The 22,141-nt window shown below is 45.8% G+C and overlaps 1 protein-coding gene across 7 annotated transcripts in view; it reads right to left on the bottom strand.

Annotated features, from left to right (window-relative positions):
* Positions 1 to 349: 349 nt before the first annotated feature.
* LOC121844286 (cytoplasmic dynein 1 intermediate chain 1-like) overlaps positions 350 to 22,141 on the bottom strand; it is a 44,100-nt gene continuing 22,308 nt past the window's right edge. For 4 of the 7 annotated variants that reach the window (XM_042314212.1, XM_042314214.1, XM_042314213.1 and 1 more), the window contains 6 exons: positions 3,491 to 3,604; positions 3,005 to 3,138; positions 2,535 to 2,679; positions 2,174 to 2,314; positions 1,630 to 1,755; positions 351 to 1,200 (listed from right to left, as the gene is read on the bottom strand). In XM_042314212.1, coding sequence (XP_042170146.1) covers positions 1,090 to 1,200; positions 1,630 to 1,755; positions 2,174 to 2,314; positions 2,535 to 2,679; positions 3,005 to 3,138; positions 3,491 to 3,604 — 771 coding nt within the window. In that variant the 3' untranslated portion in view covers positions 351 to 1,089. Of the gene's footprint in view, positions 1,201 to 1,629; positions 1,756 to 2,173; positions 2,315 to 2,534; positions 2,680 to 3,004; positions 3,139 to 3,490; positions 3,605 to 22,141 lie in introns of all 7 variants that reach the window. The other 3 variants (XM_042314210.1, XM_042314211.1, XM_042314216.1) reach the window with 2 other exon arrangements.

The raw sequence follows: 22,141 nt of genomic DNA, 5'->3' as shown, positions 1-22,141 counted from the left end.
CCGACACTAATATTGACGTAATTGTCATGGAAACAGAACTCCGCCTGCTACGTGGATTCGCGTACGTTCGAAAATGACCACTGAGCTATAATAAGAAGTCAACGACAGTGGACAAAGAAAGAATAAAGCCACCTCTTTACCAAGATTACCCCTTTCATAAATAACATCGCAATAGGTAAATTCTCAAAGTAAGGACGCACAGTACATTCACACGATGATACTACAACGGACCTCAATCAATATTTTACAGTAGCTGACTGAGGATGGTTTATATCAAATTACTGTACAAATGTTTAGATTCAATATCAAACATAGAAATAAAATGTTAAATGCAATACACACTGTAAATGTATTATCTTCAACCATAACCCTAAAACTTCTACGACAGTACTACAGTAGCCCATATAGCCTGGCCTGTGAGATTTGTGGCATACATCCCCCTCAGTATTTATCCATATTTTATTGTCAATTGTTGTCCTTACAGCAAAAAGCCATACATTTTTAGACTTATTTCTTAGAACAAAACAAAATGGTTTAACAGCAAACAAAATGTAATAATGATCATGCTAATGCACTGAAAAGCCCAAAAGCTACTTAAAAACATTATTAAAGGTTAACTTGGATATCTTGAGAAAACAATGATCCACCTTGTTATTAATGCAGCTTTTATAACCTTGAAGAAAGAAGAACAGGAACAGATCACAGGAATATGATAATCAAACCTCATGAGTAGAATATACGGATCATATCTAGCTCACTCCAACATTTAGACCCACGTTAGACCCATAAGCACATTATCATTGCAAGCCATATGATTCTGATATCAAGTATATACATATCAACTGTTTAATTAACCAATAACAAATAAATAACCCTGGTAAGTATAGTTGTTGCCCCGGGCAAATCGGCATTTCATACTTTGATCTATGGAGCATAAGCTTGGAGTCAGTCTAATCCCAATGACTTGAATCTCACTGAAGCATACTGCTGTTGTTACGTCAGTAAATGATGGTTTGTTGTCTGTAAATGTCTGTTATCAGGCTGTCAGTCCTGAAACGTTGCATCCATTGATGAGAGGGTGAGAAGGTTTCAGGCTGGCAGCTCCACGGCCCCCTCCTCCTCTCCATCCCCGCGGTTGGCACGGATCTCAACTAGGGTACGAGCGAAGTGGCTCCAGTCCTCAGGGTGTGGCACTGCCAGCTACAGGAGACAAACACGGTCAGTCACATATCAAATCAAATCCAATATTATTGGTCACATACACATGGTTAGCAGATGTTATTGCGAGCGTAGCGAAATGCTTATGCTTCTAGATCCGGCAGTGCAGCAATATCTAACAGGTAATATCTAACAGATTCCACAACGAAACCTAATACACACAATCTAGTAAAGGAATGGGACAAGAATATAGAAGTATAAAATATATGGATGAGCATAAATATGAAGAAAAAAACCTGAAAAACAATTGGATAGAAACAACAGTAGGCTAACTGATGTATCACATTTCAGCAAAGAAGTGAATAAGAATCCAAGGCACAACAACAAGGCCACGAGTTCCATCTTGTTTCAGCTACAGCACCCATTCTCTCATCGTTCTAACCCTTTAAATGATGGACTTAATTATTTCACCTCTCCCACATCGTAGATCCAGACACGGCCCTCCGAGTCACCCACGGCAACCTCTCTGCCTCCCGACGCCCATCTCACACGGTTTAGAGCACACGCCCCCTCGATCGTCACACTCGCTGTGGGCACCTTTAAAAAGAAAAGCGTCATATTATCTTACAACCACATACCAACAACAGATAGCTATGTAGAAATATGATCAAATCCTATTCTGCATCATACACATCCAGTCCAGGATAAAAGAAAGCTGTACAGTGGTAAACAATTAACTAATAAAAACCGTCATGGAGAAGAACGAGCTGGAGGAGACTGCCCAGAACAGAGTGTGATGGAGAGGAACCAGCTGGAGGAGACCGCCCAGAACAGAGTGTGATGGAGAGGAACCAGCTGGAGGAGACTGCCCAGAACAGAGTGTGATGGAGAGGAACCAGCTGGAGGAGACTGCCCAGAACAGAGTGTGATGGACAAGAGTTGTCGATGACTTATGCTCCCAAAGGAACGATGGGCCATATGTAAGTAAAGTAACCAATGAGATTGTGTGACTCACCTCAGTGTCATTGTTGAGGTTCCACAGGTCCAAACGACCCATCCCATCCACGGAGGCAAAGAGAGCCGGATGCACAGGGGACCAACTGACATCATAGACATAGTCTGCATTATCCTCAAAGGAGTACAGTGGCTTGTTGTGCTGGAGAGAGAGACAGACACAGAAAGAACAACCAATTCAAATTCTATTCTACGAGAATTCTATTCCATTCTAATTCTACAGAGAGCGCAAGAATGCTGCTACCGCTGAGGGTTGTTTGGGGCCTTAGGTGGCAGTTATAACTGTCTTGTAATTGTTAGTTTAAAATGTAGATCAGGGAACAGGGGTAACACCCTGAGTAGAGTAATGTGACTTGTCTTACCTTGATGGACCACAGTTTTACAGTCCAGTCAAAGGAGGACGTGATGAAGAGGTGTGAGAAGTCCACAGTGCCCACAGCGTTATGGCAGCTGATCCCAGTCACTGGGCCCTGGTGCCCCTCAAACATCTCAGCTATACCTGCTTTACTGCACACAACAACATAACAAGGCATTCACATAAGTACATTCAATGAGCCTTAAGATAAAGCTATCATTCCAGATACCGTAGGTTGGTTGGTCGAAGGACACACACATATCGCAAACATCTTGCGCTGTTTTCATTGGAAACATAAATAACATCAACTTCATGAGGTTGCATTCATTTGTAACAATAAAGAAACATTGTAAAATAGAGATAATGTGAGAGACTGACATTACACACATCCCCCAGTGTCATGTGCTGTTTCTATGGAAACGTGAAGACACATTCATGTTATAAATAAGTGTCCCTGTTGAGCCTCAGCTCACTAACCTGCCGTGGCGGGACGCAGAGTACACCATCCCTTCCTCGCTTCCCACTACGTAGTTGTTAACATCTCCGGCAGGGAAGGCCATTCCTGTTACTGCTACGGGCTTGGACTTATTGTAGACCAGCTCCATACTCTCCTGTTAAATGCAGGCTCATATAGTTTACCTCAATAAACATGGAACAAAGACAAATACTAGTCATTTTCTTTATGGATAAAAAAAATATATATATAATGAAATCATTTGTTTAGATAAATTCTCTGAGGAGAATTAATAGGAGTTTATTGCGATACATACGTCTCAAATGGCACCCTATTCCCTTTATAGTGCACTACTACCCAATGGACCCTGGTCAAAAGTAGTGCACTACTACCCAATGGACCCTGGTCAAAAATAGTGCACTATTACCCAATGGACCTTGGTCAAAATAAGTGCACTATAAAGGGAATAGGGGGCCATTTAGGAAGCAGACTTATGCCCCTCTGCTCACCTGAGGCTGAGAGAGCATGTCTAGACTCCAGGAGCACATCTTCCCATCAGTAGACACTGTTATCAGGTTGTTGGCGTTCTGGGTACCCACCACGTTCACACAGTACACTGGGTGCTAGAGGAAAGAACAGTAGGTCGGTTCTTAGATATGTTACCACCAATCTAATGTTGTTCCCCAGACACTTCTTCCCAACGCTTCTTATACGCAATTGGCCTGGGGACGAGGTTAACACAAATCTGTTTGAAATCTGTTTGAATTTGTTAAAAAAAGAAAGAAAAGCCAAACAAACTAGCTTGAATCAGAGATCAGGGGCTGTATATACGAAGCAACTTAGAGTAGGAGTTCTCAGATGACAACCAATAAGATTCCATGGACACGGGATACCTGATCCTAGATCAGCACTCCTACTCTAAAAAGTTTGATACGGTCCCAGAGGTCACACTGATATAAACACGCTACAGTAGAGTATATGAGAGGCAGAGGGAGGTGTCTGTTAACTTACAGTGTGTAGAGGGAGGTGTCTGTTAGTTTACAGTGTGTGGAGGGAGGTGTCTGTTAGTTTACAGTGTGTGGAGGGAGATGTCTGTTAGTTTACAGTGTGTAGAGGGAGGTGTCTGTTAGCTTACAGAGTGTGGAGGGAGGTGTCTGTTAGTTTACAGTGTGTGGAGGGAGGTGTCTGTTAGTTTACAGTGTGTAGAGGGAGGTGTCTGTTAGTTTACAGTGTGTAGAGGGAGGTGTCTGTTAGTTTACAGTGTGTGGAGGGAGGTGTCTGTTAGTTTACAGTGTGTAGAGGGAGGTGTCTGTTAGTTTACAGTGTGTAGAGGGAGGTGTCTGTTAGTTTACAGTGTGTAGAGGGAGGTGTCTGTTAGTTTACAGTGTGTAGAGGAGGTGTCTGTTAGTTTACAGTGTGTGGAGGGAGGTGTCTGTTAGTTTACAGTGTGTAGAGGGAGGTGTCTGTTAGCTTACAGTGTGTAGAGGGAGGTGTCTGTTAGTTTACAGTGTGTGGAGGGAGGTGTCTGTTAGTTTACAGTGTGTAGAGGGAGGTGTCTGTTAGTTTACAGTGTGTAGAGGGAGGTGTCTGTTAGTTTACAGTGTGTAGAGGGAGGTGTCTGTTAGTTTACAGTGTGTAGAGGGAGGTGTCTGTTAGTTTACAGTGTGTGGAGGGAGGTGTCTGTTAGTTTACAGTGTGTAGAGGGAGGTGTCTGTTAGTTTACAGTGTGTAGAGGGAGGTGTCTGTTAGTTTACAGTGTGTAGAGGGAGGTGTCTGTTAGTTTACAGTGTGTGGAGGGAGGTGTCTGTTAGTTTACAGTGTGTAGAGGGAGGTGTCTGTTAGTTTACAGTGTGTGGAGGGAGGTGTCTGTTAGTTTACAGTGTGTGGAGGGAGATGTCTGTTAGTTTACAGTGTGGAGGGAGATGTCTGTTAGTGGTAGAGAGATGTCTGTTAGTTTACAGTGTGTAGAGGGAGGTGTCTGTTAGTTTACAGTGTGTAGAGGGAGGTGTCTGATAGTTTACAGTGTGTGGAGGGAGGTGTCTGTTAGTTTACAGTGTGTAGAGGGAGGTGTCTGTTAGTTTACAGTGTGTAGAGGGAGGTGTCTGTTAGTTTACAGTGTGTGGAGGGAGGTGTCTGTTAGTTTACAGTGTGTAGAGGGAGGTGTCTGTTAGTTTACAGTGTGTAGAGGGAGGTGTCTGTTAGTTTACAGTGTGTGGAGGGAGGTGTCTGTTAGTTTACAGTGTGTGGAGGGAGATGTCTGTTAGTTTACAGTGTGTAGAGGAGGTGTCTGTTAGCTTACAGAGTGTGGAGGGAGGTGTCTGTTAGTTTACAGTGTGTAGAGGGAGGTGTCTGTTAGTTTACAGTGTGTAGAGGGAGGTGTCTGTTAGTTTACAGTGTGTGGAGGGAGGTGTCTGTTAGTTTACAGTGTGTAGAGGGAGGTGTCTGTTAGTTTACAGTGTGTGGAGGGAGGTGTCTGTTAGTTTACAGTGTGTGGAGGGAGGTGTCTGTTAGTTTACAGTGTGTGGAGGGAGATGTCTGTTAGTTTACAGTGTGTAGAGGGAGGTGTCTGTTAGTTTACAGTGTGTGGAGGGAGGTGTCTGTTAGTTTACAGTGTGTGGAGGGAGATGTCTGTTAACTTACAGTGTGTAGAGGGAGGTGTCTGTTAGTTTACAGTGTGTAGAGGGAGGTGTCTGTTAGTTTACAGTGTGTGGAGGGAGGTGTCTGTTAGTTTACAGTGTGTAGAGGGAGGTGTCTGTTAGTTTACAGTGTGTAGAGGGAGGTGTCTGTTAGTTTATAGTGTGTAGAGGGAGGTGTCTGTTAGTTTACAGTGTGTGGAGGGAGGTGTCTGTTAGTTTACAGTGTGTGGAGGGAGGTGTCTGTTAGTTTACAGTGTGTAGAGGGAGGTGTCTGTTAGTTTACAGTGTGTGGAGGGAGGTGTCTGTTAGTTTACAGTGTGTAGAGGGAGGTGTCTGTTAGTTTACAGTGTGTGGAGGGAGGTGTCTGTTAACTTACAGTGTGTAGAGGGAGGTGTCTGTTAGCTTACAGTGTGTGGAGGGAGGTGTCTGTTAGCTTACAGTGTGTGGAGGGAGGTGTCTGTTAACTTACAGTGTGTAGAGGGAGGTGTCTGTTAGCTTACAGTGTGTGGAGGGAGGTGTCTGTTAGCTTACAGTGTGTAGAGGGAGGTGTCTGTTAACTTAAAGTGTGTAGAGGGAGGTGTCTGTTAACTTACAGTGTGTAGAGGGAGGTGTCTGTTAACTTACAGTGTGTAGAGGGAGGTGTCTGTTAGCTTACAGTGTGTAGAGGGAGGTGTCTGTTAACTTACAGTGTGTGGAGGGAGGTGTCTGTTAGTTTACAGTGTGTGGAGGGAGGTGTCTGTTAACTTACAGTGTGTAGAGGGAGGTGTCTGTTAGCTTACAGTGTGTAGAGGGAGGTGTCTGTTAACTTACAGTGTGTAGAGGGAGGTGTCTGTTAACTTACAGTGTGTAGAGGGAGGTGTCTGTTAACTTACAGTGTGTAGAGGGAGGTGTCTGTTAGTTTACAGTGTGTGGAGGGAGGTGTCTGTTAACTTACAGTGTGTAGAGGGAGGTGTCTGTTAGCTTACAGTGTGTAGAGGGAGGTGTCTGTTAACTTACAGTGTGTAGAGGGAGGTGTCTGTTAACTTACAGTGTGTAGAGGGAGGTGTCTGTTAACTTACAGTGTGTAGAGGGAGGTGTCTGTTAGCTTACAGTGTGTAGAGGGAGGTGTCTGTTAGCTTACAGTGTGTAGAGGGAGGTGTCTGTTAGTTTACAGTGTGTGGAGGGAGGTGTCTGTTAGTTTACAGTGTGTGGAGGGAGGTGTCTGTTAGTTTACAGTGTGTGGAGGGAGGTGTCTGTTAGTTTACAGTGTGTGGAGGGAGGTGTCTGTTAGTTTACAGTGTGTGGAGGGAGGTGTCTGTTAGTTTACAGTGTGTGGAGGGAGGTGTCTGTTAACTTACAGTGTGTAGAGGGAGGTGTCTGTTAGTTTACAGTGTGTGGAGGGAGGTGTCTGTTAGTTTACAGTGTGTGGAGGGAGGTGTCTGTTAACTTACAGTGTGTAGAGGGAGGTGTCTGTTAGCTTACAGTGTGTGGAGGGAGGTGTCTGTTAGCTTACAGTGTGTAGAGGGAGGTGTCTGTTAACTTACAGTGTGTAGAGGGAGGTGTCTGTTAACTTACAGTGTGTAGAGGGAGGTGTCTGTTAACTTACAGTGTGTAGAGGGAGGTGTCTGTTAGCTTACAGTGTGTAGAGGGAGGTGTCTGTTAGTTTACAGTGTGTGGAGGGAGGTGTCTGTTAGTTTACAGTGTGTGGAGGGAGGTGTCTGTTAGTTTACAGTGTGTGGAGGGAGGTGTCTGTTAGTTTACAGTGTGTAGAGGAGGTGTCTGTTAGTTTACAGTGTGTAGAGGGAGGTGTCTGTTAGTTTACAGTGTGTGGAGGGAGGTGTCTGTTAGTTTACAGTGTGTAGAGGAGGTGTCTGTTAGTTTACAGTGTGTAGAGGGAGGTGTCTGTTAGTTTATAGTGTGTAGAGGGAGGTGTCTGTTAGTTTACAGTGTGTGGAGGGAGGTGTCTGTTAGTTTACAGTGTGTGGAGGGAGGTGTCTGTTAGTTTACAGTGTGTAGAGGGAGGTGTCTGTTAGTTTACAGTGTGTGGAGGGAGGTGTCTGTTAGTTTACAGTGTGTAGAGGGAGGTGTCTGTTAGTTTACAGTGTGTGGAGGGAGGTGTCTGTTAACTTACAGTGTGTAGAGGGAGGTGTCTGTTAGCTTACAGTGTGTGGAGGGAGGTGTCTGTTAGCTTACAGTGTGTGGAGGGAGGTGTCTGTTAACTTACAGTGTGTAGAGGGAGGTGTCTGTTAGCTTACAGTGTGTGGAGGGAGGTGTCTGTTAGCTTACAGTGTGTAGAGGGAGGTGTCTGTTAACTTAAAGTGTGTAGAGGGAGGTGTCTGTTAACTTACAGTGTGTAGAGGGAGGTGTCTGTTAACTTACAGTGTGTAGAGGGAGGTGTCTGTTAGCTTACAGTGTGTAGAGGGAGGTGTCTGTTAACTTACAGTGTGTGGAGGGAGGTGTCTGTTAGTTTACAGTGTGTGGAGGGAGGTGTCTGTTAACTTACAGTGTGTAGAGGGAGGTGTCTGTTAGCTTACAGTGTGTAGAGGGAGGTGTCTGTTAACTTACAGTGTGTAGAGGGAGGTGTCTGTTAACTTACAGTGTGTAGAGGGAGGTGTCTGTTAACTTACAGTGTGTAGAGGGAGGTGTCTGTTAGTTTACAGTGTGTGGAGGGAGGTGTCTGTTAACTTACAGTGTGTAGAGGGAGGTGTCTGTTAGCTTACAGTGTGTAGAGGGAGGTGTCTGTTAACTTACAGTGTGTAGAGGGAGGTGTCTGTTAACTTACAGTGTGTAGAGGGAGGTGTCTGTTAACTTACAGTGTGTAGAGGGAGGTGTCTGTTAGTTTACAGTGTGTAGAGGGAGGTGTCTGTTAACTTACAGTGTGTAGAGGGAGGTGTCTGTTAGTTTACAGTGTGTGGAGGGAGGTGTCTGTTAGTTTACAGTGTGTGGAGGGAGGTGTCTGTTAGTTTACAGTGTGTGGAGGGAGGTGTCTGTTAGTTTACAGTGTGTGGAGGGAGGTGTCTGTTAGTTTACAGTGTGTGGAGGGAGGTGTCTGTTAACTTACAGTGTGTAGAGGGAGGTGTCTGTTAGTTTACAGTGTGTGGAGGGAGGTGTCTGTTAGTTTACAGTGTGTGGAGGGAGGTGTCTGTTAACTTACAGTGTGTAGAGGAGGTGTCTGTTAGCTTACAGTGTGTGGAGGGAGGTGTCTGTTAGCTTACAGTGTGTAGAGGGAGGTGTCTGTTAACTTACAGTGTGTAGAGGGAGGTGTCTGTTAACTTACAGTGTGTAGAGGGAGGTGTCTGTTAACTTACAGTGTGTAGAGGGAGGTGTCTGTTAGCTTACAGTGTGTAGAGGGAGGTGTCTGTTAGTTTACAGTGTGTGGAGGGAGGTGTCTGTTAGTTTACAGTGTGTGGAGGGAGGTGTCTGTTAGTTTACAGTGTGTGGAGGGAGGTGTCTGTTAGTTTACAGTGTGTAGAGGGAGGTGTCTGTTAGTTTACAGTGTGTGGAGGGAGGTGTCTGTTAACTTACAGTGTGTAGAGGGAGGTGTCTGTTAACTTACAGTGTGTAGAGGGAGGTGTCTGTTAACTTACAGTGTGTAGAGGGAGATGTCTGTTAACTTACAGTGTGTAGAGGGAGGTGTCTGTTAGTTTACAGTGTGTGGAGGGAGGTGTCTGTTAACTTACAGTGTGTAGAGGGAGGTGTCTGTTAACTTACAGTGTGTAGAGGGAGGTGTCTGTTAGTTTACAGTGTGTGGAGGGAGATGTCTGTTAACTTACAGTGTGTAGAGGGAGGTGTCTGTTAGTTTACAGTGTGTGGAGGGAGGTGTCTGTTAACTTACAGTGTGTAGAGGGAGATGTCTGTTAACTTACAGTGTGTAGAGGGAGGTGTCTGTTAACTTACAGTGTGTAGAGGGAGGTGTCTGTTAGTTTACAGTGTGTGGAGGGAGGTGTCTGTTAGTTTACAGTGTGTAGAGGGAGGTGTCTGTTAGTTTACAGTGTGTAGAGGGAGATGTCTGTTAACTTACAGTGTGTAGAGGGAGGTGTCTGTTAACTTACAGTGTGTAGAGGGAGGTGTCTGTTAGTTTACAGTGTGTGGAGGGAGGTGTCTGTTAACTTACAGTGTGTAGAGGGAGGTGTCTGTTAACTTACAGTGTGTAGAGGGAGGTGTCTGTTAGCTTACAGTGTGTGGAGGGAGGTGTCTGTTAACTTACAGTGTGTAGAGGGAGGTGTCTGTTAGTTTACAGTGTGTGGAGGGAGGTGTCTGTTAGTTTACAGTGTGTGGAGGGAGGTGTCTGTTAGTTTACAGTGTGTAGAGGGAGGTGTCTGTTAGTTTACAGTGTGTGGAGGGAGGTGTCTGTTAGTTTACAGTGTGTAGAGGGAGGTGTCTGTTAGTTTACAGTGTGTGGAGGGAGGTGTCTGTTAGTTTACAGTGTGTGGAGGGAGGTGTCTGTTAGTTTACAGTGTGTAGAGGGAGGTGTCTGTTAGCTTACAGTGTGTAGAGGGAGGTGTCTGTTAGTTTACAGTGTGTAGAGGGAGGTGTCTGTTAGTTTACAGTGTGTGGAGGGAGGTGTCTGTTAGTTTACAGTGTGTAGAGGGAGGTGTCTGTTAGCTTACAGTGTGTGGAGGGAGGTGTCTGTTAGCTTACAGTGTGTAGAGGGAGGTGTCTGTTAACTTACAGTGTGTAGAGGGAGGTGTCTGTTAACTTACAGTGTGTAGAGGGAGGTGTCTGTTAACTTACAGTGTGTAGAGGGAGGTGTCTGTTAGCTTACAGTGTGTAGAGGGAGGTGTCTGTTAGTTTACAGTGTGTGGAGGGAGGTGTCTGTTAGTTTACAGTGTGTGGAGGGAGGTGTCTGTTAGTTTACAGTGTGTGGAGGGAGGTGTCTGTTAGTTTCTGTTAGTGTTAGTTTACAGTGTGTAGAGGGAGGTGTCTGTTAGTTTACAGTGTGTAGAGGGAGGTGTCTGTTAGTTTACAGTGTGTGGAGGGAGGTGTCTGTTAGTTTACAGTGTGTAGAGTGTCTGTTAGAGAGGTGTCTGTTAGTTTACAGTGTGTAGAGGGAGGTGTCTGTTAGTTTACAGTGTGTGGAGGGAGGTGTCTGTGTCTGTTAGAGGGAGGTGTCTGTTACACAGTGTGTGGAGGGAGGTGTCTGTTAGTTTACAGTGTGTGGAGGGAGGTGTCTGTTAGTTTACAGTGTGTAGAGGGAGGTGTCTGTTAGTTTACAGTGTGTGGAGGGAGGTGTCTGTTAGTTTACAGTGTGTAGAGGGAGGTGTCTGTTAGTTTACAGTGTGTGGAGGGAGGTGTCTGTTAGCTTACAGTGTGTGTCTGTTAGAGGGAGGTGTCTGTTAGCTTACAGTGTGTGGAGGGAGGTGTCTGTTAGCTTACAGTGTGTGAGGGAGGTGTCTGTTAACTTACAGTGTGTAGAGGGAGGTGTCTGTTAGCTTACAGTGTGTGGAGGGAGGTGTCTGTTAGCTTACAGTGTGTAGAGGGAGGTGTCTGTTAGTTTACAGTGTGTAGAGGGAGGTGTCTGTTAACTGTTACAGTGTGTAGAGGGAGGTGTCTGTTAGCTTACAGTGTGTAGAGGGAGGTGTCTGTTAACTTACAGTGTGTAGAGGGAGGTGTCTGTTAACTTACAGTGTGTAGAGGGAGGTGTCTGTTAGGTGTGTAGAGGGAGGTGTCTGTTAGTTTACAGTGTGTGGAGGGAGGTGTCTGTTAACTTACAGTGTGTAGAGGGAGGTGTCTGTTAGCTTACAGTGTGTAGAGGGAGGTGTCTGTTAACTTACAGTGTGTAGAGGGAGGTGTCTGTTAACTTACAGTGTGTAGAGGGAGGTGTCTGTTAACTTACAGTGTGTAGAGGGAGGTGTCTGTTAGCTTACAGTGTGTAGAGGGAGGTGTCTGTTAGTTTACAGTGTGTAGAGGGAGGTGTCTGTTAGTTTACAGTGTGTGGAGGGAGGTGTCTGTTAGTTTACAGTGTGTAGAGGGAGGTGTCTGTTAGTTTACAGTGTGTAGAGGGAGGTGTCTGTTAGTTTACAGTGTGTAGAGGGAGGTGTCTGTTAGTTTACAGTGTGTGGAGGGAGGTGTCTGTTAGTTTACAGTGTGTGGAGGGAGGTGTCTGTTAGTTTACAGTGTGTAGAGGGAGGTGTCTGTTAGTTTACAGTGTGTGGAGGGAGGTGTCTGTTAGTTTACAGTGTGTAGAGGGAGGTGTCTGTTAGTTTACAGTGTGTGGAGGGAGGTGTCTGTTAACTTACAGTGTGTAGAGGGAGGTGTCTGTTAGCTTACAGTGTGTGGAGGGAGGTGTCTGTTAGCTTACAGTGTGTGGAGGGAGGTGTCTGTTAACTTACAGTGTGTAGAGGGAGGTGTCTGTTAGCTTACAGTGTGTGGAGGGAGGTGTCTGTTAGCTTACAGTGTGTAGAGGGAGGTGTCTGTTAACTTAAAGTGTGTAGAGGGAGGTGTCTGTTAACTTACAGTGTGTAGAGGGAGGTGTCTGTTAACTTACAGTGTGTAGAGGGAGGTGTCTGTTAGCTTACAGTGTGTAGAGGGAGGTGTCTGTTAACTTACAGTGTGTGGAGGGAGGTGTCTGTTAGTTTACAGTGTGTGGAGGGAGGTGTCTGTTAACTTACAGTGTGTAGAGGGAGGTGTCTGTTAGCTTACAGTGTGTAGAGGGAGGTGTCTGTTAACTTACAGTGTGTAGAGGGAGGTGTCTGTTAACTTACAGTGTGTAGAGGGAGGTGTCTGTTAACTTACAGTGTGTAGAGGGAGGTGTCTGTTAGTTTACAGTGTGTGGAGGGAGGTGTCTGTTAACTTACAGTGTGTAGAGGGAGGTGTCTGTTAGCTTACAGTGTGTAGAGGGAGGTGTCTGTTAACTTACAGTGTGTAGAGGGAGGTGTCTGTTAACTTACAGTGTGTAGAGGGAGGTGTCTGTTAACTTACAGTGTGTAGAGGGAGGTGTCTGTTAGCTTACAGTGTGTAGAGGGAGGTGTCTGTTAACTTACAGTGTGTAGAGGGAGGTGTCTGTTAACTTACAGTGTGTAGAGGGAGGTGTCTGTTAACTTACAGTGTGTAGAGGGAGGTGTCTGTTAGCTTACAGTGTGTAGAGGGAGGTGTCTGTTAGTTTACAGTGTGTGGAGGGAGGTGTCTGTTAGTTTACAGTGTGTGGAGGGAGGTGTCTGTTAGTTTACAGTGTGTGGAGGGAGGTGTCTGTTAGTTTACAGTGTGTAGAGGGAGGTGTCTGTTAGTTTACAGTGTGTGGAGGGAGGTGTCTGTTAACTTACAGTGTGTAGAGGGAGGTGTCTGTTAACTTACAGTGTGTAGAGGGAGGTGTCTGTTAACTTACAGTGTGTAGAGGGAGATGTCTGTTAACTTACAGTGTGTAGAGGGAGGTGTCTGTTAGTTTACAGTGTGTGGAGGGAGGTGTCTGTTAACTTACAGTGTGTAGAGGGAGGTGTCTGTTAACTTACAGTGTGTAGAGGGAGGTGTCTGTTAGTTTACAGTGTGTGGAGGGAGATGTCTGTTAACTTACAGTGTGTAGAGGGAGGTGTCTGTTAGTTTACAGTGTGTGGAGGGAGGTGTCTGTTAACTTACAGTGTGTAGAGGGAGATGTCTGTTAACTTACAGTGTGTAGAGGGAGGTGTCTGTTAACTTACAGTGTGTGGAGGGAGTGTCTGTTAACTTACAGTGTGTAGAGGGAGGTGTCTGTTAGTTTACAGTGTGTGGAGGGAGGTGTCTGTTAGTTTACAGTGTGTAGAGGGAGGTGTCTGTTAGTTTACAGTGTGTAGAGGGAGATGTCTGTTAACTTACAGTGTGTAGAGGGAGGTGTCTGTTAACTTACAGTGTGTAGAGGGAGGTGTCTGTTAGTTTACAGTGTGTGGAGGGAGGTGTCTGTTAACTTACAGTGTGTAGAGGGAGGTGTCTGTTAACTTACAGTGTGTAGAGGGAGGTGTCTGTTAGCTTACAGTGTGTGGAGGGAGGTGTCTGTTAACTTACAGTGTGTAGAGGGAGGTGTCTGTTAGTTTACAGTGTGTGGAGGGAGGTGTCTGTTAGTTTACAGTGTGTGGAGGGAGGTGTCTGTTAGTTTACAGTGTGTGGAGGGAGGTGTCTGTTAGTTTACAGTGTGTGGAGGAGGTGTCTGTTAGTTTACAGTGTGTAGAGGGAGGTGTCTGTTAGTTTACAGTGTGTGGAGGGAGGTGTCTGTTAGTTTACAGTGTGTGGAGGGAGGTGTCTGTTAGTTTACAGTGTGTAGAGGGAGGTGTCTGTTAGCTTACAGTGTGTAGAGGGAGGTGTCTGTTAGTTTACAGTGTGTAGAGGGAGGTGTCTGTTAGTTTACAGTGTGTGGAGGGAGGTGTCTGTTAGCTTACAGTGTGTAGAGGGAGGTGTCTGTTAGCTTACAGTGTGTGGAGGGAGGTGTCTGTTAGCTTACAGTGTGTAGAGGGAGGTGTCTGTTAACTTACAGTGTGTAGAGGGAGGTGTCTGTTAACTTACAGTGTGTAGAGGGAGGTGTCTGTTAACTTACAGTGTGTAGAGGGAGGTGTCTGTTAGCTTACAGTGTGTAGAGGGAGGTGTCTGTTAGTTTACAGTGTGTGGAGGGAGGTGTCTGTTAGTTTACAGTGTGTGGAGGGAGGTGTCTGTTAGTTTACAGTGTGTGGAGGGAGGTGTCTGTTAGTTTACAGTGTGTAGAGGGAGGTGTCTGTTAGTTTACAGTGTGTAGAGGGAGGTGTCTGTTAGTTTACAGTGTGTGGAGGGAGGTGTCTGTTAGTTTACAGTGTGTAGAGGGAGGTGTCTGTTAGTTTACAGTGTGTAGAGGGAGGTGTCTGTTAGTTTATAGTGTGTAGAGGGAGGTGTCTGTTAGTTTACAGTGTGTGGAGGGAGGTGTCTGTTAGTTTACAGTGTGTGGAGGGAGGTGTCTGTTAGTTTACAGTGTGTAGAGGAGGTGTCTGTTAGTTTACAGTGTGTGGAGGGAGGTATCTGTTAGTTTACAGTGTGTAGAGGGAGGTGTCTGTTAGTTTACAGTGTGTGGAGGGAGGTGTCTGTTAACTTACAGTGTGTAGAGGGAGGTGTCTGTTAGCTTACAGTGTGTGGAGGGAGGTGTCTGTTAGCTTACAGTGTGTGGAGGGAGGTGTCTGTTAACTTACAGTGTGTAGAGGGAGGTGTCTGTTAGCTTACAGTGTGTGGAGGGAGGTGTCTGTTAGCTTACAGTGTGTAGAGGGAGGTGTCTGTTAACTTAAAGTGTGTAGAGGGAGGTGTCTGTTAACTTACAGTGTGTAGAGGGAGGTGTCTGTTAACTTACAGTGTGTAGAGGGAGGTGTCTGTTAGCTTACAGTGTGTAGAGGGAGGTGTCTGTTAACTTACAGTGTGTGGAGGGAGGTGTCTGTTAGTTTACAGTGTGTGGAGGGAGGTGTCTGTTAACTTACAGTGTGTAGAGGGAGGTGTCTGTTAGCTTACAGTGTGTAGAGGGAGGTGTCTGTTAACTTACAGTGTGTAGAGGGAGGTGTCTGTTAACTTACAGTGTGTAGAGGGAGGTGTCTGTTAACTTACAGTGTGTAGAGGGAGGTGTCTGTTAGTTTACAGTGTGTGGAGGGAGGTGTCTGTTAACTTACAGTGTGTAGAGGGAGGTGTCTGTTAGCTTACAGTGTGTAGAGGGAGGTGTCTGTTAACTTACAGTGTGTAGAGGGAGGTGTCTGTTAACTTACAGTGTGTAGAGGGAGGTGTCTGTTAACTTACAGTGTGTAGAGGGAGGTGTCTGTTAGCTTACAGTGTGTAGAGGGAGGTGTCTGTTAGCTTACAGTGTGTAGAGGGAGGTGTCTGTTAGTTTACAGTGTGTGGAGGGAGGTGTCTGTTAGTTTACAGTGTGTGGAGGGAGGTGTCTGTTAGTTTACAGTGTGTGGAGGGAGGTGTCTGTTAGTTTACAGTGTGTGGAGGGAGGTGTCTGTTAGTTTACAGTGTGTGTGAGGGAGGTGTCTGTTAACTTACAGTGTGTAGAGGGAGGTGTCTGTTAGTTTACAGTGTGTGGAGGGAGGTGTCTGTTAGTTTACAGTGTGTGGAGGGAGGTGTCTGTTAACTTACAGTGTGTAGAGGGAGGTGTCTGTTAGCTTACAGTGTGTGGAGGGAGGTGTCTGTTAGCTTACAGTGTGTAGAGGGAGGTGTCTGTTAACTTACAGTGTGTAGAGGGAGGTGTCTGTTAACTTACAGTGTGTAGAGGGAGGTGTCTGTTAACTTACAGTGTGTAGAGGGAGGTGTCTGTTAGCTTACAGTGTGTAGAGGGAGGTGTCTGTTAGTTTACAGTGTGTGGAGGGAGGTGTCTGTTAGTTTACAGTGTGTGGAGGGAGGTGTCTGTTAGTTTACAGTGTGTGGAGGGAGGTGTCTGTTAGTTTACAGTGTGTAGAGGGAGGTGTCTGTTAGTTTACAGTGTGTGGAGGGAGGTGTCTGTTAACTTACAGTGTGTAGAGGGAGGTGTCTGTTAACTTACAGTGTGTAGAGGGAGGTGTCTGTTAACTTACAGTGTGTAGAGGGAGATGTCTGTTAACTTACAGTGTGTAGAGGGAGGTGTCTGTTAGTTTACAGTGTGTGGAGGGAGGTGTCTGTTAACTTACAGTGTGTAGAGGGAGGTGTCTGTTAACTTACAGTGTGTAGAGGGAGGTGTCTGTTAGTTTACAGTGTGTGGAGGGAGATGTCTGTTAACTTACAGTGTGTAGAGGAGGTGTCTGTTAGTTTACAGTGTGTGGAGGGAGGTGTCTGTTAACTTACAGTGTGTAGAGGGAGATGTCTGTTAACTTACAGTGTGTAGAGGGAGGTGTCTGTTAACTTACAGTGTGTGGAGGGAGATGTCTGTTAACTTACAGTGTGTAGAGGGAGGTGTCTGTTAGTTTACAGTGTGTGGAGGGAGGTGTCTGTTAGTTTACAGTGTGTAGAGGGAGGTGTCTGTTAGTTTACAGTGTGTAGAGGGAGATGTCTGTTAACTTACAGTGTGTAGAGGGAGGTGTCTGTTAACTTACAGTGTGTAGAGGGAGGTGTCTGTTAGTTTACAGTGTGTGGAGGGAGGTGTCTGTTAACTTACAGTGTGTAGAGGGAGGTGTCTGTTAACTTACAGTGTGTAGAGGGAGGTGTCTGTTAGCTTACAGTGTGTGGAGGGAGGTGTCTGTTAGCTTACAGTGTGTGGAGGGAGGTGTCTGTTAACTTACAGTGTGTAGAGGGAGGTGTCTGTTAGCTTACAGTGTGTGAGGGAGGTGTCTGTTAACTTACAGTGTGTAGAGGGAGGTGTCTGTTAGCTTACAGTGTGTGGAGGGAGGTGTCTGTTAGCTTACAGTGTGGAGGGAGGTGTCTGTTAGAGTGTGTAGGGGAGGTGTCTGTTAACTTAAAGTGTGTAGAGGGAGGTGTCTGTTAACTTACAGTGTGTAGAGGGAGGTGTCTGTTAACTTACAGTGTGTAGAGGGAGGTGTCTGTTAGCTTACAGTGTGTAGAGGGAGGTGTCTGTTAACTTACAGTGTGTGGAGGGAGGTGTCTGTTAGTTTACAGTGTGTGGAGGGAGGTGTCTGTTAGTTTGTCAGTGTGTGTAGAGGGAGGTGTCTGTTAACTTACAGTGTGTAGAGGGAGGTGTCTGTTAACTTTACAGTGTGTAGAGGGAGGTGTCTGTTAACTTACAGTGTGTAGAGGGAGGTGTCTGTTAACTTACAGTGTGTAGAGGGAGGTGTCTGTTAGTTTACAGTGTGTAGAGGGAGGTGTCTGTTAACTTTACAGTGTGTAGAGGGAGGTGTGTAGAGGGAGGTGTCTGTTAACTTACAGTGTGTAGAGGGAGGTGTCTGTTAACTTACAGTGTGTAGAGGGAGGTGTCTGTTAACTTACAGTGTGTAGAGGGAGGTGTCTGTTAACTTACAGTGTGTAGAGGGAGGTGTCTGTTAACTTACAGTGTGTAGAGGGAGGTGTCTGTTAACTTACAGTGTGTAGAGGGAGGTGTCTGTTAACACAGTGTGTAGAGGGAGGTGTCTGTTAACTTACAGTGTGTAGAGGGAGGTGTCTGTTAGCTTACAGTGTGTAGAGGGAGGTGTCTGTTAGTTTACAGTGTGTGGAGGGAGGTGTCTGTTAGTTTACAGTGTGTGGAGGGAGGTGTCTGTTAGTTTACAGTGTGTGGAGGGAGGTGTCTGTTAGTTTACAGTGTGTAGAGGGAGGTGTCTGTTAGTTTACAGTGTGTGGAGGGAGGTGTCTGTTAACTTACAGTGTGTAGAGGGAGGTGTCTGTTAACTTACAGTGTGTAGAGGGAGGTGTCTGTTAACTTACAGTGTGTAGAGGGAGATGTCTGTTAACTTACAGTGTGTAGAGGGAGGTGTCTGTTAGTTTACAGTGTGTGGAGGGAGGTGTCTGTTAACTTACAGTGTGTAGAGGGAGGTGTCTGTTAACTTACAGTGTGTAGAGGGAGGTGTCTGTTAGTTTACAGTGTGTGGAGGGAGATGTCTGTTAACTTACAGTGTGTAGAGGGAGGTGTCTGTTAGTTTACAGTGTGTGGAGGGAGGTGTCTGTTAACTTACAGTGTGTAGAGGTGTCTGTTAACTGTGTAGAGGGAGGTGTCTGTTAACTTACAGTGTGTAGAGGGAGGTGTCTGTTAACTTACAGTGTGTGGAGGGAGGTGTCTGTTAACTTACAGTGTGTAGAGGGAGGTGTCTGTTAGTTTACAGTGTGTGGAGGGAGGTGTCTGTTAGTTTACAGTGTGTAGAGGGAGGTGTCTGTTAGTTTACAGTGTGTAGAGGGAGGTGTCTGTTAGTTTACAGTGTGTAGAGGGAGGTGTCTGTTAGTTTACAGTGTGTGGAGGGAGGTGTCTGTTAGTTTACAGTGTGTGAGGGAGGTGTCTGTTAGTTTACAGTGTGTAGAGGGAGGTGTGTCTGTGTGTAGAGGGAGGTGTCTGTTAGTTTACAGTGTGTGGAGGGAGGTGTCTGTTAGTTTACAGTGTGTGGAGGGAGGTGTCTGTTAGCTGTTAGCTTACAGTGTGTGGAGGGAGGTGTCTGTTAGCTTACAGTGTGTAGAGGGAGGTGTCTGTTAACTTACAGTGTGTAGAGGGAGGTGTCTGTTAACTTACAGTGTGTAGAGGGAGGTGTCTGTTAACTTACAGTGTGTGTCTGTTAGACAGTGTCTGTTAGACAGTGTGTAGAGGGAGGTGTCTGTTAGTTTACAGTGTGTAGAGGGAGGTGTCTGTTAGTTTACAGTGTGTGGAGGGAGGTGTCTGTTACAGTGTGTACTGTTAGTTGTGTGGAGGGAGGTGTCTGTTAGTTTACAGTGTGTAGAGGGAGGTGTCTGTTAGTTTACAGTGTGTAGAGGGAGGTGTCTGTTAGTTTACAGTGTGTAGAGGGAGGTGTCTGTTAGTTTACAGTGTGTGGAGGGAGGTGTCTGTTAGTTTACAGTGTGTAGAGGGAGGTGTCTGTTAGTTTACAGTGTGTAGAGGGAGGTGTCTGTTAGTTTACAGTGTGTGGAGGGAGGTGTCTGTTAGTTTACAGTGTGTGGAGGGAGGTGTCTGTTAACTTACAGTGTGTAGAGGGAGATGTCTGTTAACTTACAGTGTGTAGAGGGAGGTGTCTGTTAGTTTACAGTGTGTAGAGGGAGGTGTCTGTTAGTTTACAGTGTGTGGAGGGAGGTGTCTGTTAACTTACAGTGTGTAGAGGGAGGTGTCTGTTAGCTTACAGTGTGTAGAGGGAGTGTCTGTTAGCTTACAGTGTGTGGAGGGAGGTGTCTGTTAACTCTGTTAGCAGTGTGTAGAGGGAGGTGTCTGTTAACTTACAGTGTGTGGAGGGAGGTGTCTGTTAGCTTACAGTGTGTAGAGGGAGGTGTCTGTTAACTTACAGTGTGTAGAGGGAGGTGTCTGTTAACTTACAGTGTGTAGAGGGAGGTGTCTGTTAACTTACAGTGTGTCTGTTAGACAGTGTGTAGAGGGAGTGTCTGTTAGCTTACAGTGTGTAGAGGGAGGTGTCTGTTAACTTACAGTGTGTGGAGGGAGGTGTCTGTTAGTTTACAGTGTGTGGAGGGAGGTGTCTGTTAACTTACAGTGTGTAGAGGGAGGTGTCTGTTAGCTTACAGTGTGTAGAGGGAGGTGTCTGTTAACTTACAGTGTGTAGAGGAGGTGTCTGTTAACTTACAGTGTGTAGAGGGAGGTGTCTGTTAACTTACAGTGTGTAGAGGGAGGTGTCTGTTAGTTTACAGTGTGTGGAGGGAGGTGTCTGTTAACTTACAGTGTGTAGAGGGAGGTGTCTGTTAGCTTACAGTGTGTAGAGGGAGGTGTCTGTTAACTTACAGTGTGTAGAGGGAGGTGTCTGTTAACTTACAGTGTGTAGAGGGAGGTGTCTGTTAACTTACAGTGTGTAGAGGGAGGTGTCTGTTAGCTTACAGTGTGTAGAGGGAGGTGTCTGTTAGCTTACAGTGTGTAGAGGGAGGTGTCTGTTAGTTTACAGTGTGTGGAGGGAGGTGTCTGTTAGTTTACAGTGTGTGGAGGGAGGTGTCTGTTAGTTTACAGTGTGTGGAGGGAGGTGTCTGTTAGTTTACAGTGTGTGGAGGGAGGTGTCTGTTAGTTTACAGTGTTAGTCTGTTACAGTGTGTGGAGGGAGGTGTCTGTTAACTTACAGTGTGTAGAGGGAGGTGTCTGTTAGTTTACAGTGTGTGGAGGGAGGTGTCTGTTAACTTACAGTGTGTGGAGGGAGGTGTCTGTTAACTTACAGTGTGTAGAGGGAGGTGTCTGTTAGCTTACAGTGTGTGGAGGGAGGTGTCTGTTAGCTTACAGTGTGTAGAGGGAGGTGTCTGTTAACTTACAGTGTGTAGAGGGAGGTGTCTGTTAACTTACAGTGTGTAGAGGGAGGTGTCTGTTAACTTACAGTGTGTAGAGGGAGGTGTCTGTTAGCTTACAGTGTGTAGAGGGAGGTGTCTGTTAGTTTACAGTGTGTGGAGGGAGGTGTCTGTTAGTTTACAGTGTGTGGAGGGAGGTGTCTGTTAGTTTACAGTGTGTGGAGGGAGGTGTCTGTTAGTTTACAGTGTGTAGAGGGAGGTGTCTGTTAGTTTACAGTGTGTGGAGAGGTGTCTGTTAACTTACAGTGTGTAGAGGGAGGTGTCTGTTAACTTACAGTGTGTAGAGGGAGGTGTCTGTTAACTTACAGTGTGTAGAGGGAGATGTCTGTTAACTTACAGTGTGTAGAGGGAGGTGTCTGTTAGTTTACAGTGTGTGGAGGGAGGTGTCTGTTAACTTACAGTGTGTAGAGGGAGGTGTCTGTTAACTTACAGTGTGTAGAGGGAGGTGTCTGTTAGTTTACAGTGTGTGGAGGGAGATGTCTGTTAACTTACAGTGTGTAGAGGGAGGTGTCTGTTAGTTTACAGTGTGTGGAGGGAGGTGTCTGTTAACTTACAGTGTGTAGAGGGAGATGTCTGTTAACTTTACAGTGTGTAGAGGGAGGTGTCTGTTAACTTACAGTGTGTGGAGGGAGGTGTCTGTTAACTTACAGTGTGTAGAGGGAGGTGTCTGTTAGTTTACAGTGTGTGGAGGGAGGTGTCTGTTAGTTTACAGTGTGTAGAGGGAGGTGTCTGTTAGTTTACAGTGTGTAGAGGGAGATGTCTGTTAACTTACAGTGTGTAGAGGGAGGTGTCTGTTAACTTACAGTGTGTAGAGGGAGGTGTCTGTTAGTTTACAGTGTGTGGAGGGAGGTGTCTGTTAACTTACAGTGTGTAGAGGGAGGTGTCTGTTAACTTACAGTGTGTAGAGGGAGGTGTCTGTTAGCTTACAGTGTGTGGAAGGAGGTGTCTGTTAACACAGTGTGTAGAGGGAGGTGTCTGTTAGTTTACAGTGTGTGGAGGGAGGTGTCTGTTAGTTTACAGTGTGTGGAGGGAGGTGTCTGTTAGTTTACAGTGTGTGGAGGGAGGTGTCTGTTAGTTTACAGTGTGTGGAGGGAGGTGTCTGTTAGTTTACAGTGTGTAGAGGGAGGTGTCTGTTAGTTTACAGTGTGTGGAGGGAGGTGTCTGTTAGTTTACAGTGTGTGGAGGGAGGTGTCTGTTAGTTTACAGTGTGTAGAGGAGGTGTCTGTTAGCTTACAGTGTGTAGAGGGAGGTGTCTGTTAGTTTACAGTGTGTAGAGGGAGGTGTCTGTTAGTTTACAGTGTGTGGAGGGAGGTGTCTGTTAACTTACAGTGTGTAGAGGGAGGTGTCTGTTAACTTACAGTGTGTGGAGGGAGGTGTCTGTTAACTTACAGTGTGTGGAGGGAGGTGTCTGTTAGTTTACAGTGTGTGGAGGGAGGTGTCTGTTAGTTTACAGTGTGTAGAGGGAGATGTCTGTTAACTTACAGTGTGTAGAGGGAGGTGTCTGTTAACTTACAGTGTGTGGAGGGAGGTGTCTGTTAACTTACAGTGTGTAGAGGGAGGTGTCTGTTAGTTTACAGTGTGTAGAGGGAGGTGTCTGTTAGTTTACAGTGTGTAGAGGGAGGTGTCTGTTAGTTTACAGTGTGTGGAGGGAGATGTCTGTTAACTTACAGTGTGTAGAGGGAGGTGTCTGTTATCTTACAGTGTGTAGAGGGAGGTGTCTATTAACTTACAGTGTGTAGAGGG

Source organism: Oncorhynchus tshawytscha, unplaced genomic scaffold (assembly GCF_018296145.1).
Source record: "Oncorhynchus tshawytscha isolate Ot180627B unplaced genomic scaffold, Otsh_v2.0 Un_contig_4177_pilon_pilon, whole genome shotgun sequence".
Lineage (NCBI taxonomy): Eukaryota > Metazoa > Chordata > Actinopteri > Salmoniformes > Salmonidae > Oncorhynchus > Oncorhynchus tshawytscha.
This window is presented reverse-complemented; position numbering and strand designations above follow the sequence as displayed.